This window comes from Somniosus microcephalus, chromosome 5, assembly GCF_052327205.1.
Source record: "Somniosus microcephalus isolate GS21.2 chromosome 5, FLI_Smic_1.0, whole genome shotgun sequence".
NCBI lineage: Eukaryota > Metazoa > Chordata > Chondrichthyes > Squaliformes > Somniosidae > Somniosus > Somniosus microcephalus.
In genome coordinates this window covers 12,741,336-12,760,482 of record NC_140991.1, presented here as the reverse complement: position 1 = coordinate 12,760,482, position 19,147 = coordinate 12,741,336, and the positions used below count along the sequence as shown (strand labels likewise).

General features: G+C 46.6%; 1 protein-coding gene across 3 annotated transcripts in view; it reads right to left on the bottom strand.

Moving 5' to 3' along the window:
* Positions 1–19,147, bottom strand: part of LOC147116894 (uncharacterized) — a 272,147-nt gene that overhangs the window by 32,697 nt on the left and 220,303 nt on the right. For all 3 annotated transcript variants that reach the window (XM_085987337.1, XM_085987336.1, XM_085987338.1), the window contains 2 exons: positions 17,213–17,314; positions 4,505–4,555 (listed from right to left, as the gene is read on the bottom strand). In XM_085987337.1, coding sequence (XP_085843463.1) covers positions 4,506–4,555; positions 17,213–17,314 — 152 coding nt within the window. In that variant the 3' untranslated portion in view covers position 4,505. The remainder of the gene's footprint in view (positions 1–4,504; positions 4,556–17,212; positions 17,315–19,147) is intronic.

The window sequence follows — 19,147 nt, the reverse complement described above, 5'->3', positions numbered from 1 at the left end:
GGTGTACAAGGACACCCAGGTCTCGTTGCACTTCCCCTTCTCCCAATCTATTGCCATTCAGATAATAATCTGCCTTCCTGTTTTTGACACCAAAGTGGATAACCTCACATTTATCCACGTTATATTGCATCTGCCATGCTTCTGCCCAATCACTCAACCTGTCCAAATCATACTAGAGTTTCTCGGTATCCTCCTCACAGCACACACGCCCACCCAGCTTTGTGTCGTCTGCAAACTTGGAGATATTACATCTAGTTCCCTCGTCCAGATCATTAATATATATTGTGAATAGCTGGGGTCCAAGGACCAATCCCTGCGGTACCCCACTAGTCACTGCCTGCCACTCGGAAAAAGACCCATTTATTCCAACTCTTTGCTTTCTGTCTGCCAACCAGTTCTCTATCCAAGTCAATACCTTGCCCCCAATCCCATGTGCCTTAATTTTACACGCTAATCTCTTATGCGGGACCTTATTGAAAGCCTTTTGAAAATCCAAATACACCACATCTATTCTCCCTTATCTATTTTACCAGTTACATCCTCAAAAAATTCCAGTAGATTAGTCAAGCACGAGTTACCTTTTGTAAATCCATGTTGACTTTGTCCGATCCGGTCACTTTTTTCCAAGTGCTCTGCTATTACATCCTTTATAATGGACTCTAGCATTTCCCCCACTACCGATGTCAGGCTTACCGGTCTGTAATTCCCCGTTTTCTCTCTACCACCCTTTTTGAACAGTGGGGTAACATTAGCTACCCTCCAATCCATGGGTACTGTTCCAGAGTCTATCAAATTTTGGAAGATGACCTGCAATGCATCTACTATTTCTAGGGCTACTTCCTTAAGTACCCTAGGATGTAGATTATCAGGCCCTGGGGATTTATCAGCCCTCAATCCCATCAATTTCCCTAACACCATTTCCCTACAAATACTGATTTCTATCAGTTCCTCCCTGTCATTAGACCTTATGTTCCCCGACATCTTTGGGAGGTTATTTGTGTCCTTTTTGAAGACAGAACCAAAGTATGTATTTAATTGGTCTGCCATTTCTTTGTTCCCCATTATAAATTCCCCTGATTCTGACTGCAAGGGACCTACGCTTGACTTCACCAATCTTTTTCCCTTCACATATCTATAAAAGCTTTTACAGTCAGTTTTTATGTTCCCTGCGAGCTTACTCTCATACTCTATTTTCCCCTCTTAATTAATCCCTTTGTCCTCCTTTGTTGGATCCTAAACTGCTCCCAATCCTCAGGTTTACTGCTTTTTTTGGCCAATTTATATGTCCTCTCCTTGGATCTTATGCTATCCCTAATTTCCCTTGTTAGCCACAGTTGAGTCACCTTTTTTGTTTTATTTTTATGCCAAATTGGGATGAACAAATTCTGTAGTTCATCCATGGGATCTTTGAATGTTTGCCATTGCCCATCCACCGTCAACCCTTTGAGTGTCATTCCCCAATTAATCCTACCCAACTCGCTCCTCATACCATCGTAGTCTCCTTTATTTAAATTCAGGATCCTAGTCTCTGAGTCAACTATTTCACTCTCCATCTTAATGAAGAATTCTATCATATTATGATCGCTCTGACCCAAGGGGCCTCGCACAACAAGATTGCTAATTAATCCTTTCTCATTACATAATACCCAGTCTAAGATGGCCTGATCTCTAGTTGGTTCCTCAACATATTGGTCCAGGAAACCATCCTGTATACACTCCAGGAATTCCTCCTCCACAGTATTGTTACTAATTTGGTTAGCCCAATCTATATGTAGATTAAAGTCACCCATGATAACTGCTGTGCCCTTATTGCACGTTTCTCTAATTTCCCGTTTAATGCCATCCCCATCCTCCGCATTACTGTTTGGAGGTCTATATGCCACTCCCACTAGTGGTTCACTCATGAGTGGTCTCACTCATCACACCTGTAAAGACACTTGACTGTCGTCTTTCCCGATGGAGGGCCAGAGTGTGGCCATGCTGTTCCCACACAACAAAGGGGAGCCCAGGAACAACCTCCCAGAAATAGTGCAGCAGGTCTCCCACAGGAGCTACTGGGCCATTCCTACAAGGTAATCAATTTTCTGACTGTCCAAAGATACTGTCAGGAGCAGCAATGTGCATTAGAAGGATCAGGGAATGTCTTGGAAATGAACTAGTATTCTTTGAGGAGGTTTTTTAAAAAACTGATGGAATGGGGCGGATATAATTTACTTGGAATTACAGAGGAATTTGGCAAAGGTAAACTTGTCCATTGGCAGTTTTCAGATGTTATTCTGGTGGAACTGAAAGAAATCAGTATTTGTCGGGAAATGGTGTTAGGAAAATTGATGGGACTGAAGGCCGATAAATCCCCAGGGCCTGATAATCTACATCCCAGGGTACTTAAGGAAGTGGCCCTAGAAATAGTAGATGCATTGCTGGTCATCTTCCAGAACTCAATAGACTCTGGAACAGTACCCATGGATTGGAGGGTAGCTAATGTTACCCCTCTATTCAAAAAAGGTGGTAGAGAAAAAGCGGGGAATTATACACCGGTAAGCCTGACATCGGTAGTGGGGAAAATGCTAGAGTCTATTATAAGAGATGTAATAGCAGAGTACTTGGTAAGCAGTGACAGGATCGGACAAAGTCAACATGGATTTACAAAAGGTAAATCATGCTTGACTAATCTACTGGAATTTTTTGAGGATATAACTGGTAAAATAGATAAGGGAGAACCAGTGGATGTGGTGTATTTGGACTTTCAGAAGGCTTTCGATAAGGTCCCACATAAGAGATTAGCGTGCAAAATTAAGGCACATGGGATTGGGGGCAAGGTATTGACTTGGATAGAGAACTGGTTGGCGGATAGAAAGCAAAGAGTTGGAATAAACGGGTCGTTTTCCGAGTGGCAGGCAGTGACTAGTGGGGTACCGCAAGGATCGGTCCTAGGACCCCAGCTGTTCACAATATATATTAATGATCTGGACGAGGGAATCAGATGTAATATCTCCAAATTTGCAGACGACACAAAGCTGGGTGGGAGGGTATGCTGTGAGGAGGATGTCGTGAAACTCCAGTACGATTTGGACAGGTTGGGTGATTGGGCAGAAACATGGCAAATGCATTATAATGTGGATAAATGTGAGGTTATCCACTTTGGTGGCAAAAACAGGAAGGCAGATTATTATTTGAATGGCAATAGATTGGGAGGAGGGGAAGTGCAAAGAGACCTGGGTGTTCTTGTGCACCAGTCGCTAAAGGTAAGCATGCAGGTGCAGCAGGCGGTTAAGAAGGCAAATGGTATGTTGGCCTTCGTAGCAAGAGGGTTCGAGTACAAGAACAAGGGTGTCTTGCTGCAGTTGTACAGGGCCTTGGTGAGACCGCACCTTGAGTATTGTGTGCAGTTTTGGTCACCTTACCTGAGGAAGGACGTTCTTGCCATGGAGGGAGTGCAGCGAAGATTCACCAGGCTGATACCTGGCATGGCAGGAATGACGTACGAGGAGGGATTAAACATAGAAACATAGAAGATAGGAGCAGGAGTAGGCCATTTGGCCCTTCGAGCCTGCTCCGCCATTCAACGAGATCATGGCTGATCATCCAAACCCTAGCACCCGGTCCCTACACCGACAGCCATCCCACCCAAGCCCTATCCCCGTAACCCTGTAACCCCACGTATTTAATCCCCCCTAACACTAAGGGCCAATTTTTATCATGGCCAATCAACCTAACCCGCACATCTTTGGACTGTGGGAGGCACCTGGAGGAACCCCACGCAAACACGTCAATTGTGTCAATTGGGCTTATACTCACTGGAGTTTAGAAGATTGAGAGGGGATCTCATCGAAACCTATAAAATTCTGTCAGGTCTGGACAGACTAGATGCAGAAAGGATGTTTCTGATGGCCGGGGAGTCCAGAACCAGGGGTCATAGTCTAAGGATAAGGGGTAAGCCATTTAGGACTGAAATGAGGAGGAATTTCTTCACCCAGAGAGTGGTGAACCTGTGGAATTCTCTGCCACAGAGGGCGGTGGAGGCCAGTTCATTAAATATATTCAAGAAAGAGTTGGATATATTTCTCGAGGCTAAAGGGATCAAGGGATATGGGGAGAAGGCAGGGGCAGGGTACTGAATTTGGATGATCAGCCATGATCTCATTGAATGGCGGAGCAGGCTCGAAGGGCCGAATGGCCTACTCCTGCTCCTATCTTCTATGTTTCTATGGATGCACATTGAAGGGATTGGGATTGAACCTGGCTCTCGACAGTACAGAGTAGATCAGTGGTGAATCACCTCCCTCCCTGTGGTAAAGGGAATGGCATTCTCCCCTTCAGCATCCAACCAACAAGGCCTGGCTGAGGCCTGCCATGCCAATCTCGCATCTCATTCCTCCATGATACAGAGCATCAAACCTTCAATGGCTCTGTTATCACTGGGCTGCTGTCAAAACAATAGCATTTTTAATCCATAGAATCCATATATATTTCAGTTGTAGTCTTTCTTCACTCTAGAACCTACCTCATCGACGCCGTGCACAGTTTTTTCTGTTGGCCCTCCTTCGTGCTCGGCCTATTATTATTAAACAGAGAATAGAAGTATTTGGTTTAAACATCTAAATTATTATTTAATTCGAATGACATTTACATTTTTTTTTACTTCATTCTCAGGATGTAGGTGTCACTGGCATTTATTGACCACCCTTAATTGCCCTGAAAAGGCGGTGGTTGATGGGCCTTCCTCTAACTAGAGTGGCTTACCAGGTCATTTCAAAGGGAATTGAAAGTCATCCACATTGGTGTGGGACTGGAATCACATATAAGCCAGATTGTGTAAGGAAAGCAGGTTTCCTTTTCTGAAGGACATTAGTGAACCAGTGAGTTTTTATGACAATTTAAAAGCTTTCACACGGTCACTTTTACTGATTCAACTGATTTCAAATTCTCAAACTGCCACAATGGGATTTAGAACTCACTTTCTCTGGATTATTACCGGATTACTAGCCCAGTAACATAACCACTACACTACTGTACCACCTCCTTTTTTTAGGCTACGACATCATAGTCCACCGCCAATTTGATTGACACACATCATGTGGTTCTATTAGTGGGTTGTTCCTGACTATCCTTTTTTTAAATTCGCTTATGGGATCTGGGCGTCGCTGGCAAGGCCAGCATTTATTGCCCATGCCTAGTTGCCCTTGAGAAGGTGTTGGTGAGCTACCTTCTTGAACCGCTGCAGTCCGTGTGGTGAAGGTACTCCCACAGTGCTGTTAGGTAGGGAGTTCCAGGATTTTTACCCAGCGACGACGAAGGATCAGTGATATATTTCTAAGTCAGGATGGTGTGTGACTTGGAGGGGAACTTGGAGGTGGTAGTGTTCCCATGCGCCTGCTGCCCTTGTCCTTCTAGGTGGAAGAGGTCGCGGGTTTGGGAGGTGCTGCCGAAGAAGCCTTGGCGAGTTGCTGCAGTGCATCTTGTAGATGGTACACACTGCACCCACGGTACGCCAGTGGTGGAGGGAGTGAATGTTTAAGGTGGTGGATGGGGTGCCAATCAAATGGGCTGCTTTGTCCTGGATGGTGTCGAGCTTCTTGAGTGTTGTTGCAGCTGCACTCATCCAGGCAAGTGGAGAGTATTCCATCACACTCCTTATTTGTGCCTTGTAGATGGTGGAAAGGCTTTGGGGAGTCAGGAGGTGAGACACTTGCCGCAGAATACCTAGCCTCTGACCTGCTCTTGTTGCCACAGTATTTATGTGGCTGGTCCAGTTAAGTTTCTGGTCAATGATGACCCCCGGGATCTTGATGGTGGGGGATTCAGCGATGGTAATGCCGTTGAATGTCATGGGAAGGTGGTTAGACTCTCGCTTGTTGGAGATAGTCATTGCCTGGCACTTCTGTGGCGCGAATGTTACCTGTCACTTATCAGCCCAAGCCTGAACGTCATCCAGGTCTTGTTGCATGCGGGCATGGACTGCTTCATTATCTGAGGAAACGTGAATGGCGCTGAACATTCTTTATAACTACCTTGACAACCTGAGTCATAGCTATCGCATGTCCTTATAAAATTACTTGTCTTCACTCTTCTCCTGACACCAATGCTTGGTGATGTTTACAATAGATCCCTTTTTTCAAAACCAGTGTCATCAATCCCATCTTCAAGAAACCCACCTTTGGCCCTTATGAGTTCTCCACCTGCCACTCCATCTCTAACCTCCTTTTGCTTCTGCTTTCTTAGGTCCTCGAATATGGCCAGGTTTCTCAAGATTCCTTGGTCAAATCACTCCAATCTGGCTTTGACCCTTGTTACAACGACGAGACGACCTGGGCCAGAGTCTTGAATGACATCCGCCAGTACTATGATCATAGTGCATTATCCCTCCTAGACTTCCTTGGCCTCTCTGCAGCATTTGATGCATTGGACCACACTAACATCTGTCCTTTATTGCCCAGTTTCATGGGACTGCCTCACATGGTTTGATTCCTATATATTCAAACATAGCAATGGCTTATCTTCAGATCCTGTCACCTCCTGAGACCCCTCTATTTCCTCATCTACATGCTGCTCCTCAGTAATATCATCCACAGACACGGGGTCAGCTTCCATATGTATGATGTATACACCCAGCTCTAGCTTTCCACTAACTCTTCTGACACTAATGGGCGAGAAGAATTCCTGTCCGATATCAACTTCCTTCAACTGAACATCAAGAAAAATGAGGTCATCATTTTCAGCTATCAAATCCACTCCCGGGCCAATTACTCCACCCCTCTTTCCAGCCATTCATGCAGGCCTAATCAGACTGTGTGAAACCTGGACTACACTTCCTCCCACCCTGCCTCCTGTAAGGACTCTATTCCATTCTCCCAGTTTCTCTGTCTCTGCCACATCTGCTCTGACGATGTCACCTTCCACACCAGTGCTTCCGACATGTCTTCCTTTTTCCTCAACCGAGGATTCCCCTCTACCGTGGTTGACACGGCCCTCGACCGTGTCCGTTCTATCTCCCGTATTTCTGCCTTCACCCCTGCCCCTCCCTCTCGGAACCACGATAGGGTTCCCCTTGTCCTCACCTTTCACCCCACCAGCCTCCACATTCAACGGATCATCCTCCGCCATTTCTGCCACCTCCAACGTGATCCCACCACCAAACGCATCTTTTCTTCCCCTCCCCTTTCAGCATTCCGTAGGGAACGCTCCCTCCGAGACACCTTAATCCACTCCTCTATCACCTCCAGCACCCCTTTCCCTTCGCCCGGCACCTTCCCGTGCAAGCACAGGAAATGCAACACCTGCCCTTATACATCCTCCCTTCCCATTGTCCAGGGCCCCAAACACCCCTTCCAGGTGAAACTTCTTGTACTTCTTGCAATCTAGTATGCTGTATTCGCTGCTCACAATGTGGTCTCCTCTACATTGGAGAGACCAAACGCAGATTGGGTGACCGCTTTTCAGAACACCTCCGTTCAGTCCGTAAGGGTGACCCCGAGCTTCCGGTCGCCTGTCATTTTAATTCTCCGTCCCATTCCCACCCAGACCTCACTGTACTCGGCCTCTTGCATTGTTCCATGGAAACCCAGCGTAAGCTCGAGGAACAGCACCTCATCTTCCGATTAGGCACTCTACAGCCTTCCGGACTCAATATCGAGTTCAACAATTTCAGATCATAACCTCGGCCCCTATTACATTTTTATATATATTTTTTGTCCACACCTTTGTTTTGTGCCCTTCCCCCCTTTTTTTTCTCTCCCACATGGCAGCTGTCTTCCATTCTGCCAGCGCATTTCACACCTAATCTAGAGCCGTCTTTTGTCTCTCCACTAGTCCTATCACCATCTCGTCTTGTTTTGAATACCTCTTAATGTCTCTTCACTTCTCTTTTGTTCTTTCATCCCCATTTCCCAGCCCCCAAACTGGCCTTTTAATCTGTTTCATTTCCTGTGTTTTTTCAGTACTGACGAAGGGTTTCGACCTGAAACGTTGACTCTATTTCTCTCTCCACAGATGTTGCCTGGCCTGCTGAGTTTTTCCAGCATTTTCTGTTGTTATTTCGGATTTCCAGCATCCGCAGTATTTTGCTATCATTTTGTGTGAAACCTTGGTTCCCTTTTTGACCCAGAGCAGAACTTGTAATCTTGTCCGTCACTAAGACCATTTACATCGAGCGCTCCAGTGTCATTCGCCTCTGTTCCTTTCTCAGTCTCTTCATGCTTTTGTCACCCCTAGACGCCATTATTCCAATGCTCGCCTTGTCCTACTCCCATCTTCCATCCTACACAAAATCTAACTTCCAAACGTCAGCTGCACATATCTGCTCGCTGGTTATCTCCAGCTTCAGTGTTGGCTGCTTGTCCATCAATGCATTCAATTTAAAATCAACGGGGGCTAAATTGGCTATGGCCCGAAAACGGGTGCGGGGATCGTGATGTGTGATCTGCCCGCGCCCGTTGAAAGTAGTGCAGGCAGCACATGAAATTCATGCTGTCTGCTTAGTAACATGATTGCAGCGCTGAGCCCAGCGTTAAATGCACTGTTGGTTGGCTCAGCATTCAATAAAGGGCCCAATATCATGGGAAGTCTGCTCTGTATTTAAAGGTTACCTGCAGAGTGAAAGGCTGTCTGCACTTCTAAGGAGGAGGTGCTTTGTGAGAGAAGTACATCATTCTGACTGGAGCTAGAACTCAGCAATGTTTCAACAGGGCAGAGAAAGAGCACCTCAGTTATCGTATTTAAAGGTTGCCTGCACTTCTTAAATGGGAGGTGCTTTGTGAAAGAAATACCTGATTTTGACTGGAGCTAAGCAAAGGGGAAGTTAGCAATGTCACAACAGGGCAGCGAAAGGGCACCTCGGTTCTCAGATGCAGCACTGGAGGACTTGGTGCAGGGAGTCAATAGGAGGACGTAAGTCCTCTGCCCACAGGGGGCCAGGAAGCCTTCCAGACATACTACGAAGGCAGTGGGAAGAGATCGCTGAAACGGTCAGTGCCACCAGTCTTTCCCTCAGGACATGGATCCGGTGCCGGAAGAACTTTAATGACCTCATGAGTGGTCAAGGTGAGTGAATGCAACTTCAAATTCCATATCCCACCAACTGCACCACTAGCCTCACACACTGCTCAATGCACTACACTCCCATCACTCACCTACCAACAATCTCTAGCAATCACAACTCATACCTCACAATCGTAGCTTCACCTCACCCTCATAAACTTACCACTGCTGCAAGACTCACACCCACATCTCACACATTGCACACTCTGCCAGCTATTCAACCACGGCAGGCACATCACCCAAACACATTGCACCACACTTACTGAAACACTTCCCTTTCTCTTGCAGGCCAAGGTAGTTCACAACTGGCGCAAGCAGGAGCAAAAAGGTGTTGGGGGGGGCGGAGGGGTGCAGAATGGCTGCAGGACTTGACCCAGCTGGAGGAGACAGTTCTGGAGATAATTAGCGGGTCTGTCACGGAGTCCGCGATGATCGGCGAAGCTGGAAGCCCAGATAGAGTGGATAGGAAGCATCTAGTTCCCTTAGCAGAAAGGTCAATAACCAGGGGGCAGAGGTTTAAAGTAATTGGTAGAAGGATTAGAGGGGAGTTGAGGAGAACATTTTTTCACTCAGAGGGTGGTGGGGGTCTGGAACTCACTACCTGAAAGGATGGTAGAGGCAGAAACCCTCATCACATTTAAAAAGTACTTGGATATGCACTTGAGGTGTCGTACACTGCAAGGCTACAGACCAAGAGCTAGAAAGTAGGATTAAGCTGGATAGCTCTTTTTCGATCGGCGCAGGAACGATGGACTGAATGGCCTCCTTCTGTGCTGTAAATTTCTATGATTCCATGATTCCCCCTCATCCCACAATCTCTTCTCACTTACAGTCTGCTGATGGTGTCAGCATGCATATCTTTCTCCATTCAGACACCCAAGAACTGCCACCAGCCCAGCCTGTGCAGGAAGAAGAGGAGAGAAATGGAGAAGAAGAAACACCATCACTTGATCTGACACGCCCAGGCACCAGTTCAGAAAATGGCACTGCGCGAACTTTAGAGGGTAGTACAGAGGCAGGATATGCACGTGGTGAGTCACTGGGCACGACTGGGCTGCAGCCAGGCCAGGGGGAAAGGATAGCGCAGGGGCCAGCTCCCCGGAGGGCGAGATCGCACACGAGTTTTACTACAGAGCACTCAGATGAGGTCTTCGATTGGAAGGCCTTCAGAAGACGGGTGATGGGCATGCACACGGAAATGCTTGGTGCAGTGGCAGGCCTGCCAGAGAGTCTCTTGTCACTCTGAAAGAGCATGGATGAGTCCGGCTCCAACATTGCACGAGGCTTTGCGCGGAGCTTGGAGCCCGATTTCCAGAATGGAACAGATGGGCAATTCCATTAGAGCACTCGTGGACCCAACCATGATGCTGGGTGCGATGTGCGATGTCGCACCTTCCATTGCAGCACAAGCGGAAGCGACCCAACGGCTGAGTGCTGCAGTGGAAGCTCAGACTTCTCTTATGCAGGCTTAGTTTGCTGCCACGCAAGATCAGATTGCTGCCATCATGGCTGGGTTTACGAGTGTGCAAAGGGGCTTGCAGGGTCTCACAGCAGTTCAGTAAGCTGTTGTCCAACAGATGGCTAGGAATGCTAAGGCACCGTCCCGGGGGAGTGGTACTGGGGCAAGAACCTGCTGTCCTCTCCCAGGATGACAGCATTCATAATCCACCATTACAAACCCAGACTGCGGCCACCCATGCCGAGGTGGTGCAGTCTACAGCCAAGCCTTCTAGGCCCAGAGCTGCTCGAGGTCGTCCTGCAAGGCCATCTGCAGCGTGCTCCATGGAAAGCCAGCAGCCTTCCATGCTCCAGCACTGGGGTAGCACTTCATAGGAGCACAAGAATAGGCAAAGTCACACGAAAGACAGACACTAATGGAATGCGCAAGGGTGATTAGTTGACTTTGAAATGAGGTGCCAACCTGGGGAAGATGCAACACAGGACTACATGCATGCTAAAAAGCGGAAGCAGCATGCTATAGACAGGGCTAAGCGATCCCACAATCAACAGATCAGATCAAAGCTCTGCAGTCCTGCCACATCCAGTCGTGAATGGTGGTGGACCATTAAACAACTAACAGGAGGAGGAGGCTCCATGAATATCCCCATCCTCAATGATGGTGGAGCCCAGCACGTAAGTGCAAAAGACAAGGCTGAAGTGTTTGCAGCCATCTTCAGCCAGAAGTGCCGAGTGGATGATCCATATCGGCCTCCTCCTGAGGTCCCCACCATCACAGAATCCAGTCTTCAGTAAATTTGATTCACTCCACGTGATATCAAGAAACGGCTGAGCGCACTGGATACAGCAAAGGCTATGGGCCCTGACAACATCCCGGCTACCGTGCTGAAGACTTCTGCTCCAGAACTAGCTGCGCCGCTAGCCAAGCTGTTCCAGTACAGCTACAACACTGGCATCTATCCGACAATGCGGAAAACTGCCCAGATACGTGCTGTCCACAAAAAGCAGGACAAATCGAACCCAGCCAATTACCGCCCCATCAGTCTACTTTCAATCATCAGCAAGGTGATGGAAGGTGTCATCGATAGTGCTATCAAGCGGCACTTACTCACCAATAACCTGCTCACTTATGCCCAGTTTGGGTTCCGCCAAGATCACTCTGCTCCCGACCTCATTACAGCCTTGGTCCAAACATGCATAAAGGAGCTGAATTCCAGAGGTGAGGCGAGAGTGACTGCTCTTGACATTAAGGCAACACTTGACCGAGTGTGGCATCAAGGAGCCCTAGTAAAACTGAAGTCAATCGGAATCGGGGGGGAAAAGTCTCCACTGGCTGGAGTCATACCTAGCACAAAGGAAGATGGTTGTGGTGATTGAAGGTTAATCATCACAGCCCCAGGACATCACTGCAGGAGTTCCTCAGGGCAGTGTCGTACGAACATACGAATTAGGAGCAGGAGTAGGCTACTCGGCCCCTCGAGCCTGCTCCGCCATTCAATAAGGTCATGGCTGATCCGATTACTCCACATTCCCGCCTATCCCCGATAACTTTTCACCCCCTTGTATACCAAGAATCTATCTACTTCTGCCTTAAAAATATTCAAAGACTCTGCTTCCACCGCCCTCTGAGGAAGAGAGTTCCAAAGACTCACGACCCTCTGTGAGAAAAAATTTCTCCTCATCTTTGTCTTAAATGGGTGACCCCTTATTTTTAAACAGTGACCTCTAGTTCTAGATTCTCCCACAAGAGGAAACATCCTCTCCACATCCACCCTGTCAAGACCCCTCAGGATCTTATATGTTTCAATCAAGTCACCTCTTACTCTTCTAAACTCCAGCGGATACAAGCCTAGCCTGTCCAACCTTTCGGGTTTTTTTCCGAGTGGCAGGCAGTGACTAGTGGGGTACTGCAGGGATCGGTGCTAGGACCCCAGCTATTCACAATATATATTAATGATCTAGACGAGGGAACTAGATGTAATATCTCCAAGTTTGCAGGCAACACAAAGCTGGGTGGGCGTGTGTGCTGTGAGGAGGATGCCGAGAAACTCCAGTATGATTTGGACAGGTTGGGTGATTGGGCAGATGCATGGCAAATGCAGTATAATGTGGATAAATGCGAGGTTATCCACTTTGGTGGCAAAAACAGGAAGACAGATTTTTATCTGAACGGCAATAGATTGGGAAAAGGGGAAGTGCAACGAGACCTGGGTGTCCTTGTGCACCAGTCGCTGAAGGTAAGCATGCAGGTGCAGCAGGCGGTTAAGAAGGCAAATGGTATGTTGGCCTTCATAGCGAGAGGATTCGAGTACAGGAGCAAGGATGTCTTGCTGCAGTTGTACAGGGCCTTGGTGAGACCACACCTTGAGTATTGTGTGCAGTTTTGGTCGCCTTATCTGAGGAAGGATGTTCTTGCCATGGGTGGAGTGCAGCGAAGATTCACCAGACTGATACCTGGGATGGCAGGAATGACGTATGAGGAGAGATTGGGTCGATTGGGCTTATATTCGCTGGAGTTTAGAAGAATGAGAGGGGATCTTATTGAAACTTATAAAATTCTAACAGGACTAGACAGACTAGATGCAGGAAGGATGTTCCCGATGGCAGGGGAGTCCAGAACCAGTGGTCACAGTCTAAAGATAAGGGTGTGGAGATGCCGGTGTTGGACTGGGGTGGACAAATGTAAGAAGTCACACAACACCAGGTTATAGTCCAACAGCTTTATTTGAAATCACAAGCTTGTGATTTCAAATAAAGCTGTTAGACTATAACCTGGTGTTGTGTGACTTCTTACATTTAAAGATAAGGGGTAAGCCATTTAGGACAGAGATGAGGAGGAATTTCTTCACCCAAAGAGTGGTGAACCTGTGGAATTCTCTACCACAAAAGGCAGTTGAGGCCAATTCATTAAATATATTCAAGAAGGAGTTAGATATATTTCTTAAGGCTAAAGGGATCAAGGGATAGGGGGAGAAAGCAGAGACAGGGTACTGAATTTGGATGATCAGCCATGATCTCATTAAATGACGGAGCAGGCTCGAGGGGCCGAATGGCCTACTCCTGCTCCTATCTGCTATGTTTCTATGTAGATGCAGGAAGGATGTTCCCGATGGCCGGGGAGTCCAGAACCAGCGGTCACAGTCTAAAGATAAGGGGTAAGCTATTTAGGACAGAGATGAGGAGGAATTTCTTCACCCAGAGAGTGGTGAACCTGCAAAATTGTCTACCACAAAAGGCAGTTGTGGCCAATTCATTAAATATATTCAAGAAGGAGTTAGATATATTTCTTAAGGCTAAAGGGATCAAGGGATATGGGGAGAAAGCAGGGACATGGTACTGAATTTGGATGATCAGCCATGATCTCATTAAATGGTGGAGCAGGCTCGAGGGGCCGAATGGCCTACTCCTGCTCCTATCTTCTATGTTTCTATGTTTCTTTCCTCATAAGACAACCTGCCCATTCCAGGTATTACTCTAGTAAACCTTCTCTGAACTTCTCCCAATGCATTTCATCCTTCCTTAAATAAGGAGACCAATACTGTACACAGTACTCCAGATGTGGTCTCACCAATGCCCTGTATAACTGAAGCATAATCTCCCTACTTTTGTATTCAATTCCCCTCGCAATAAACGATAACATTCTATTAGCTTTCCTAATTACTTGGTGTAGCTGCATTGTAACCTTTTGCGATTCATGCACTAGGACACCCAGATCCCTCTGCATCTCAGAGCTCTGCAATCTCTCACCATTTAGATAATATGCTTCTTTTTTATTCTTCCTGCCAAAATAGACAACTTCACATTTTCCCATATTATACTCCATTTGCCAGATCTTTGCCCACTCACTTAACCTATCTATATCCCTTTGTAGCCTCCTTATGTCCTCTTCACAATTTATTTTCCTATCTATCTTTGAGTCATCAGCAAATTTAGCAACCATACCTTCGGTCCCTTCACCCAAGTTATTTATATAAATTGTAAAAAGTTGAGGCCCCAGCACTGATCCCTGTGGCACACCACTCGTTACATCTTGCCAATCAGAAAATGACCCATTTATGCCTACTCTCTGTCTCCTGTTAGCTATCCAATCTTCTATCCAAGCCAATATGTTACCTCCTACACCATGAGCTTTTATTTTCTGCAATAACCTTTGATGTGGCACCTTATCAAATCCCTTCTGGAAATCTAAGTACAGTACATCCACCGGTTCCCCTTTATCCACAGCACATGTTACTTCATCAAAGAACTCCAATAAATTGGCTAAACATGATTTCCCTTGCACAAAACCATGTTGACTCTGCCTGATTACTTTGAACTTTTCTAAGTTCCCTGCTATAACGTCTTTAATAATAGCTTCTAATATCTTCCCTATGACAGATGTTAAGCTAACTGGTCTGTAGTTTCCTGCTTTCTGTTTCCCTCCCTTTTTGAGTAAAGGAGTTACATTCGCTTTTTTCTAATCTAATGGAATCTCCCCGAATCTAGGGAATTTTGGAAAAATTAAAACCAACGCATCAACTATCTCACTAGCCACTTCTTTTAAGACCCTAGGATGAAGTCCATCAGGACCCAGGGACTTGTCAGCCCGCAGCTCCAACAATTTGCTCAGTACCACTTCCCTGATGATTATAATTTTCTTGAGTTCCTCCCTCTCTTCCATTTCCTGATTTACAGCTATTTCTGGGATGTTACTTGTATCCTCTATAGTGAAAACCGATGCAAAATACCTGTTCAATTCAACTGCCATCTCCTTATTTTCTATTATTAATTCCCCAGACTCACTTTTCATAGGACCAATGCTCACTTTGTTAACTCTTTTCTTTTTAAAATATCTGTAGAAACTCTTATTATCTGTTTTTATATTTCTAGCTAGCTTTCTCTCGTACTCTAATTTTTCTCTCCTTATTAATCTTTTAGTCATTCTGTGTGTCCTAGGCCCAACCATCTTCAGCTGCTTCATCAATGACCTTCCCTCCAACATAAGAAATGGGGATGTTCGCTGATGCCTGCACAGTGTTCAGTGCCATTCACAACTCCTCAGATAATGAAGCAGTCCATGCCTGCATGCAACAAGACCTGGACGACGTTCAGGCTTGGGCTGGTAAGTGATAGGTAACATTTGCGCCACAGAATTGCCAGGCAATGACTATCTCCAACAAGCGAGAGTCTAACCACCACCCCTTGACATTCATTGGCATCTACATCGCCGAATCACCCACCATCAAGATCCTGGGGGTCACCATTGACCAGAAACTTAACTGGACCAGTCACATAAATACTGTGGCAACAAGAGCAGGTTAGAGGCTAGGTATTCTGCGGCGAGTGTCTCACCTCCTGACTCCCCAAAGACTTTCCACCATCTACAAGGCACAAGTAAGGAGTGTGATGGAATACTCTCCACTTGCCTGGATGAGTGCAGCTCCAACAACACTCAAGAAGCTCGACACCATCCAGGACAAAGCAGCCCACTTGATTGGCACCCCATCTACCACCTTAAACATTCACTCCCTCCACCACCGGCGTACCGTGGCTGCAGGGTGTACCATCTACAAGATGCACTGCAGCAACTCGCCAAGACTTCTTCGGCAGCACCTCCCAAACCTGCGACCTCTTCCACCTAGAAGGACAAGGGCAGCAGGCGCATGGGAACACCACCACCTCCAAGTTCCCCTCCAACTCACACACGTTCCTGACTTAGAAGTATATCGCCGATCCTTTATCGTCGCTGGGTCAAAATCCTGGAACCCCCTCCCTAACAGCACTGTGAAAGTATTTTCACCACACGGACTGCAGCGGTTCAAGGCGGCGGCTCACCGCCACCTTCTCAACGGCAATTAGGGATGGACAATAAATGCTGGCCATGCCAGCGATGCCCACATCCCATGAATGAATTTTTAAAAAATGAAAGTCAGCACGGATGTGTTATAAGCAAATCTTGTTTGACTAAATTGATTGTGTTCTTTGATGAAGTAAAGAAGAGTGGGTGATGTTGCGTACTGTATATGGATTTTCAAAATGTGTTTGATAAAGTACTGCATAATAGACTTGTTAGCAAAATTGAAGCCCATTGGATTAAAGGGGCAGTGGCTGCGTGGATACGAAATTGGCTAAGGGTCAGAAAGCAGAGAGTAAAGGTGAATGGTTGTTTTTCAGACTGGAGGGAAGTGTGTAGTGGTGTTTCCCAGGTGTTGATGTTGAGACATAAGAACATAAGACCACTGCTGTTTGTAATGTATATTAATGACCTGGACTTGGGTATAGAGGGCATAATTTCAAAGTTTGCAGATGGCACGAAATTTAGCAATGTGGTAAAGAGTGAGGAGGATAGTAGCAGACTCCAGTAGGACATAGACAGACTGGTGAAATAGGCAGACAATGGCAAATTAAATTTAACACAAAAAAGTGTGAGTGGTTCATTTTGGTAGGAAGAATGAAGAGAGGCAATATGAACTAAATTATATAATTTTAAAGGGAATGCAGGAACTGAGAGACCTGCGGGTGTACGTACACAATTCATTGAAGGTGACAGGGCAAGTTGAGGAGGCTGTTAAAAAAGCATATGGGATTCTTGGCTTTATAAATATATCCTCCTTCTATGTTGTATGATTCTATGATTGGTTACATGATGACCAGCCTCCACCCACTTTACACCAGCAGTGGCCCAATGCCACGAGCACACTCTTAAACTGCTACATCATCAGACTGAGCTGTAACTTACATGGACCACATCCTCTCGGCTGCCTCCGCGGCGCATATCCACGGTGATGCCGCCTGCCCCTGTTGGCCTGACGAAGGTTGCAGGCTGTCGGAGCTTTTCTTTCTGGTGGGGCAGTGATTAAAGAATGAATGGCAGCACCTCCACCGACACCTCGCTCATCAATACAGGGAATAGCAGGGCTCCGCTCACACCTCACACATTAGCACAGTTTATAGCAGGACTACACTCACACCTCACACATTAGCACAGTGAATAGCAGGACTACACTCACACCTCACACATTAGCACAGTGAATAGCAGGACTACACTCACACCTCACACATTAGCACAGTGAATAGCAGGACTCCACTCACACCTCACACATTAGCACAGTGAATAGCAGGACTACACCCACACCTCACACATTAGCACAGTGAATAGCAGGACTCCACTCACACCTCACACATTAGCACAGTGAATAGCAGGACTACACTCACACCTCACACATTAGCACAGTGAATAGCAGGACTACACTCACACCTCACACATTAGCACAGTTTATAGCAGGACTACACTCACACCTCACACATTAGCACAGTGAATAGCAGGACTCCACTCACACCTCACACATTAGCACAGTGAATAGCAGGACTACACCCACACCTCACACATTACCACAGGGAATAGCAGGACTACACTCACACCTCACACATTAGCACAGTGGATAGCAGGACTCCACTCACACCTCACACATTAGCACAGTGTATAGCAGGACTACACTCACACCTCACACATTAGCACAGTGAATAGCAGGACTCCACTCACACCTCACACATTAGCACAGTGAATAGCAGGACTACACTCACACCTCACACATTAGCACAGTGAATAGCAGGACTCCACTCACACCTCACACATTAGCACAGTGAATAGCAGGACTCCGCTCACACCTCACACATTAGCACAGTTTAAAGCAGGACTCCACTCACACCTCACACATTAGCACAGTGAATAGCAGGACTACACTCACACCTCACACATTAGCACAGTGAATAGCAGGACTACACTCACACCTCACACATTAGCACAGTGAATAGCAGGACTCCACTCACACCTCACACATTAGCACAGTGAATAGCAGGACTCCACTCACACCTCACACATTAGCACAGTGAATAGCAGGACTACACTCACACCTCACACATTAGCACAGTGAATAGCAGGACTACACTCACACCTCACACATTAGCACAGTGAATAGCAGGACTCCATTCACACCTCACACATTAGCACAGTGAATAGCAGGACTACACTCACACCTCACACATTAGCACAGTGAATAGCAGGACTACACTCACACCTCACACATTAGCACAGTGAATAGCAGGACTCCACTCACACCTCACACATTAGCACAGTGAATAGCAGGACTACACTCACACCTCACACATTAGCACAGTGAATAGCAGGACTCCACTCACACCTCACACATTACCACAGGGAATAGCAGGACTCCACTCACACCTCACACATTAGCACAGTGAATAGCAGGACTACACTCACACCTCACACATTAGCACAGTTTATAGCTGGACTACACTCACACCTCACACATTAGCACAGTGAATAGCAGGACTACACTTACACCTCACACATTAGCACAGTGAATAGCAGGACTCCACTCACACCTCACACATTAGCACAGTGAATAGCAGGACTACACTCACACCTCACACATTAGCACAGTGAATAGCAGGACTACACTCACACCTCACACATTAGCACAGTGAATAGCAGGACTACACTCACACCTCACACATTAGCACAGTGAATAGCAGGACTCCACTCACACCTCACACATTAGCACAGTGAATAGCAGGACTACACTCACACCTCACACATTAGCACAGTGAATAGCAGGACTACACTCACACCTCACACATTAGCACAGTGAAT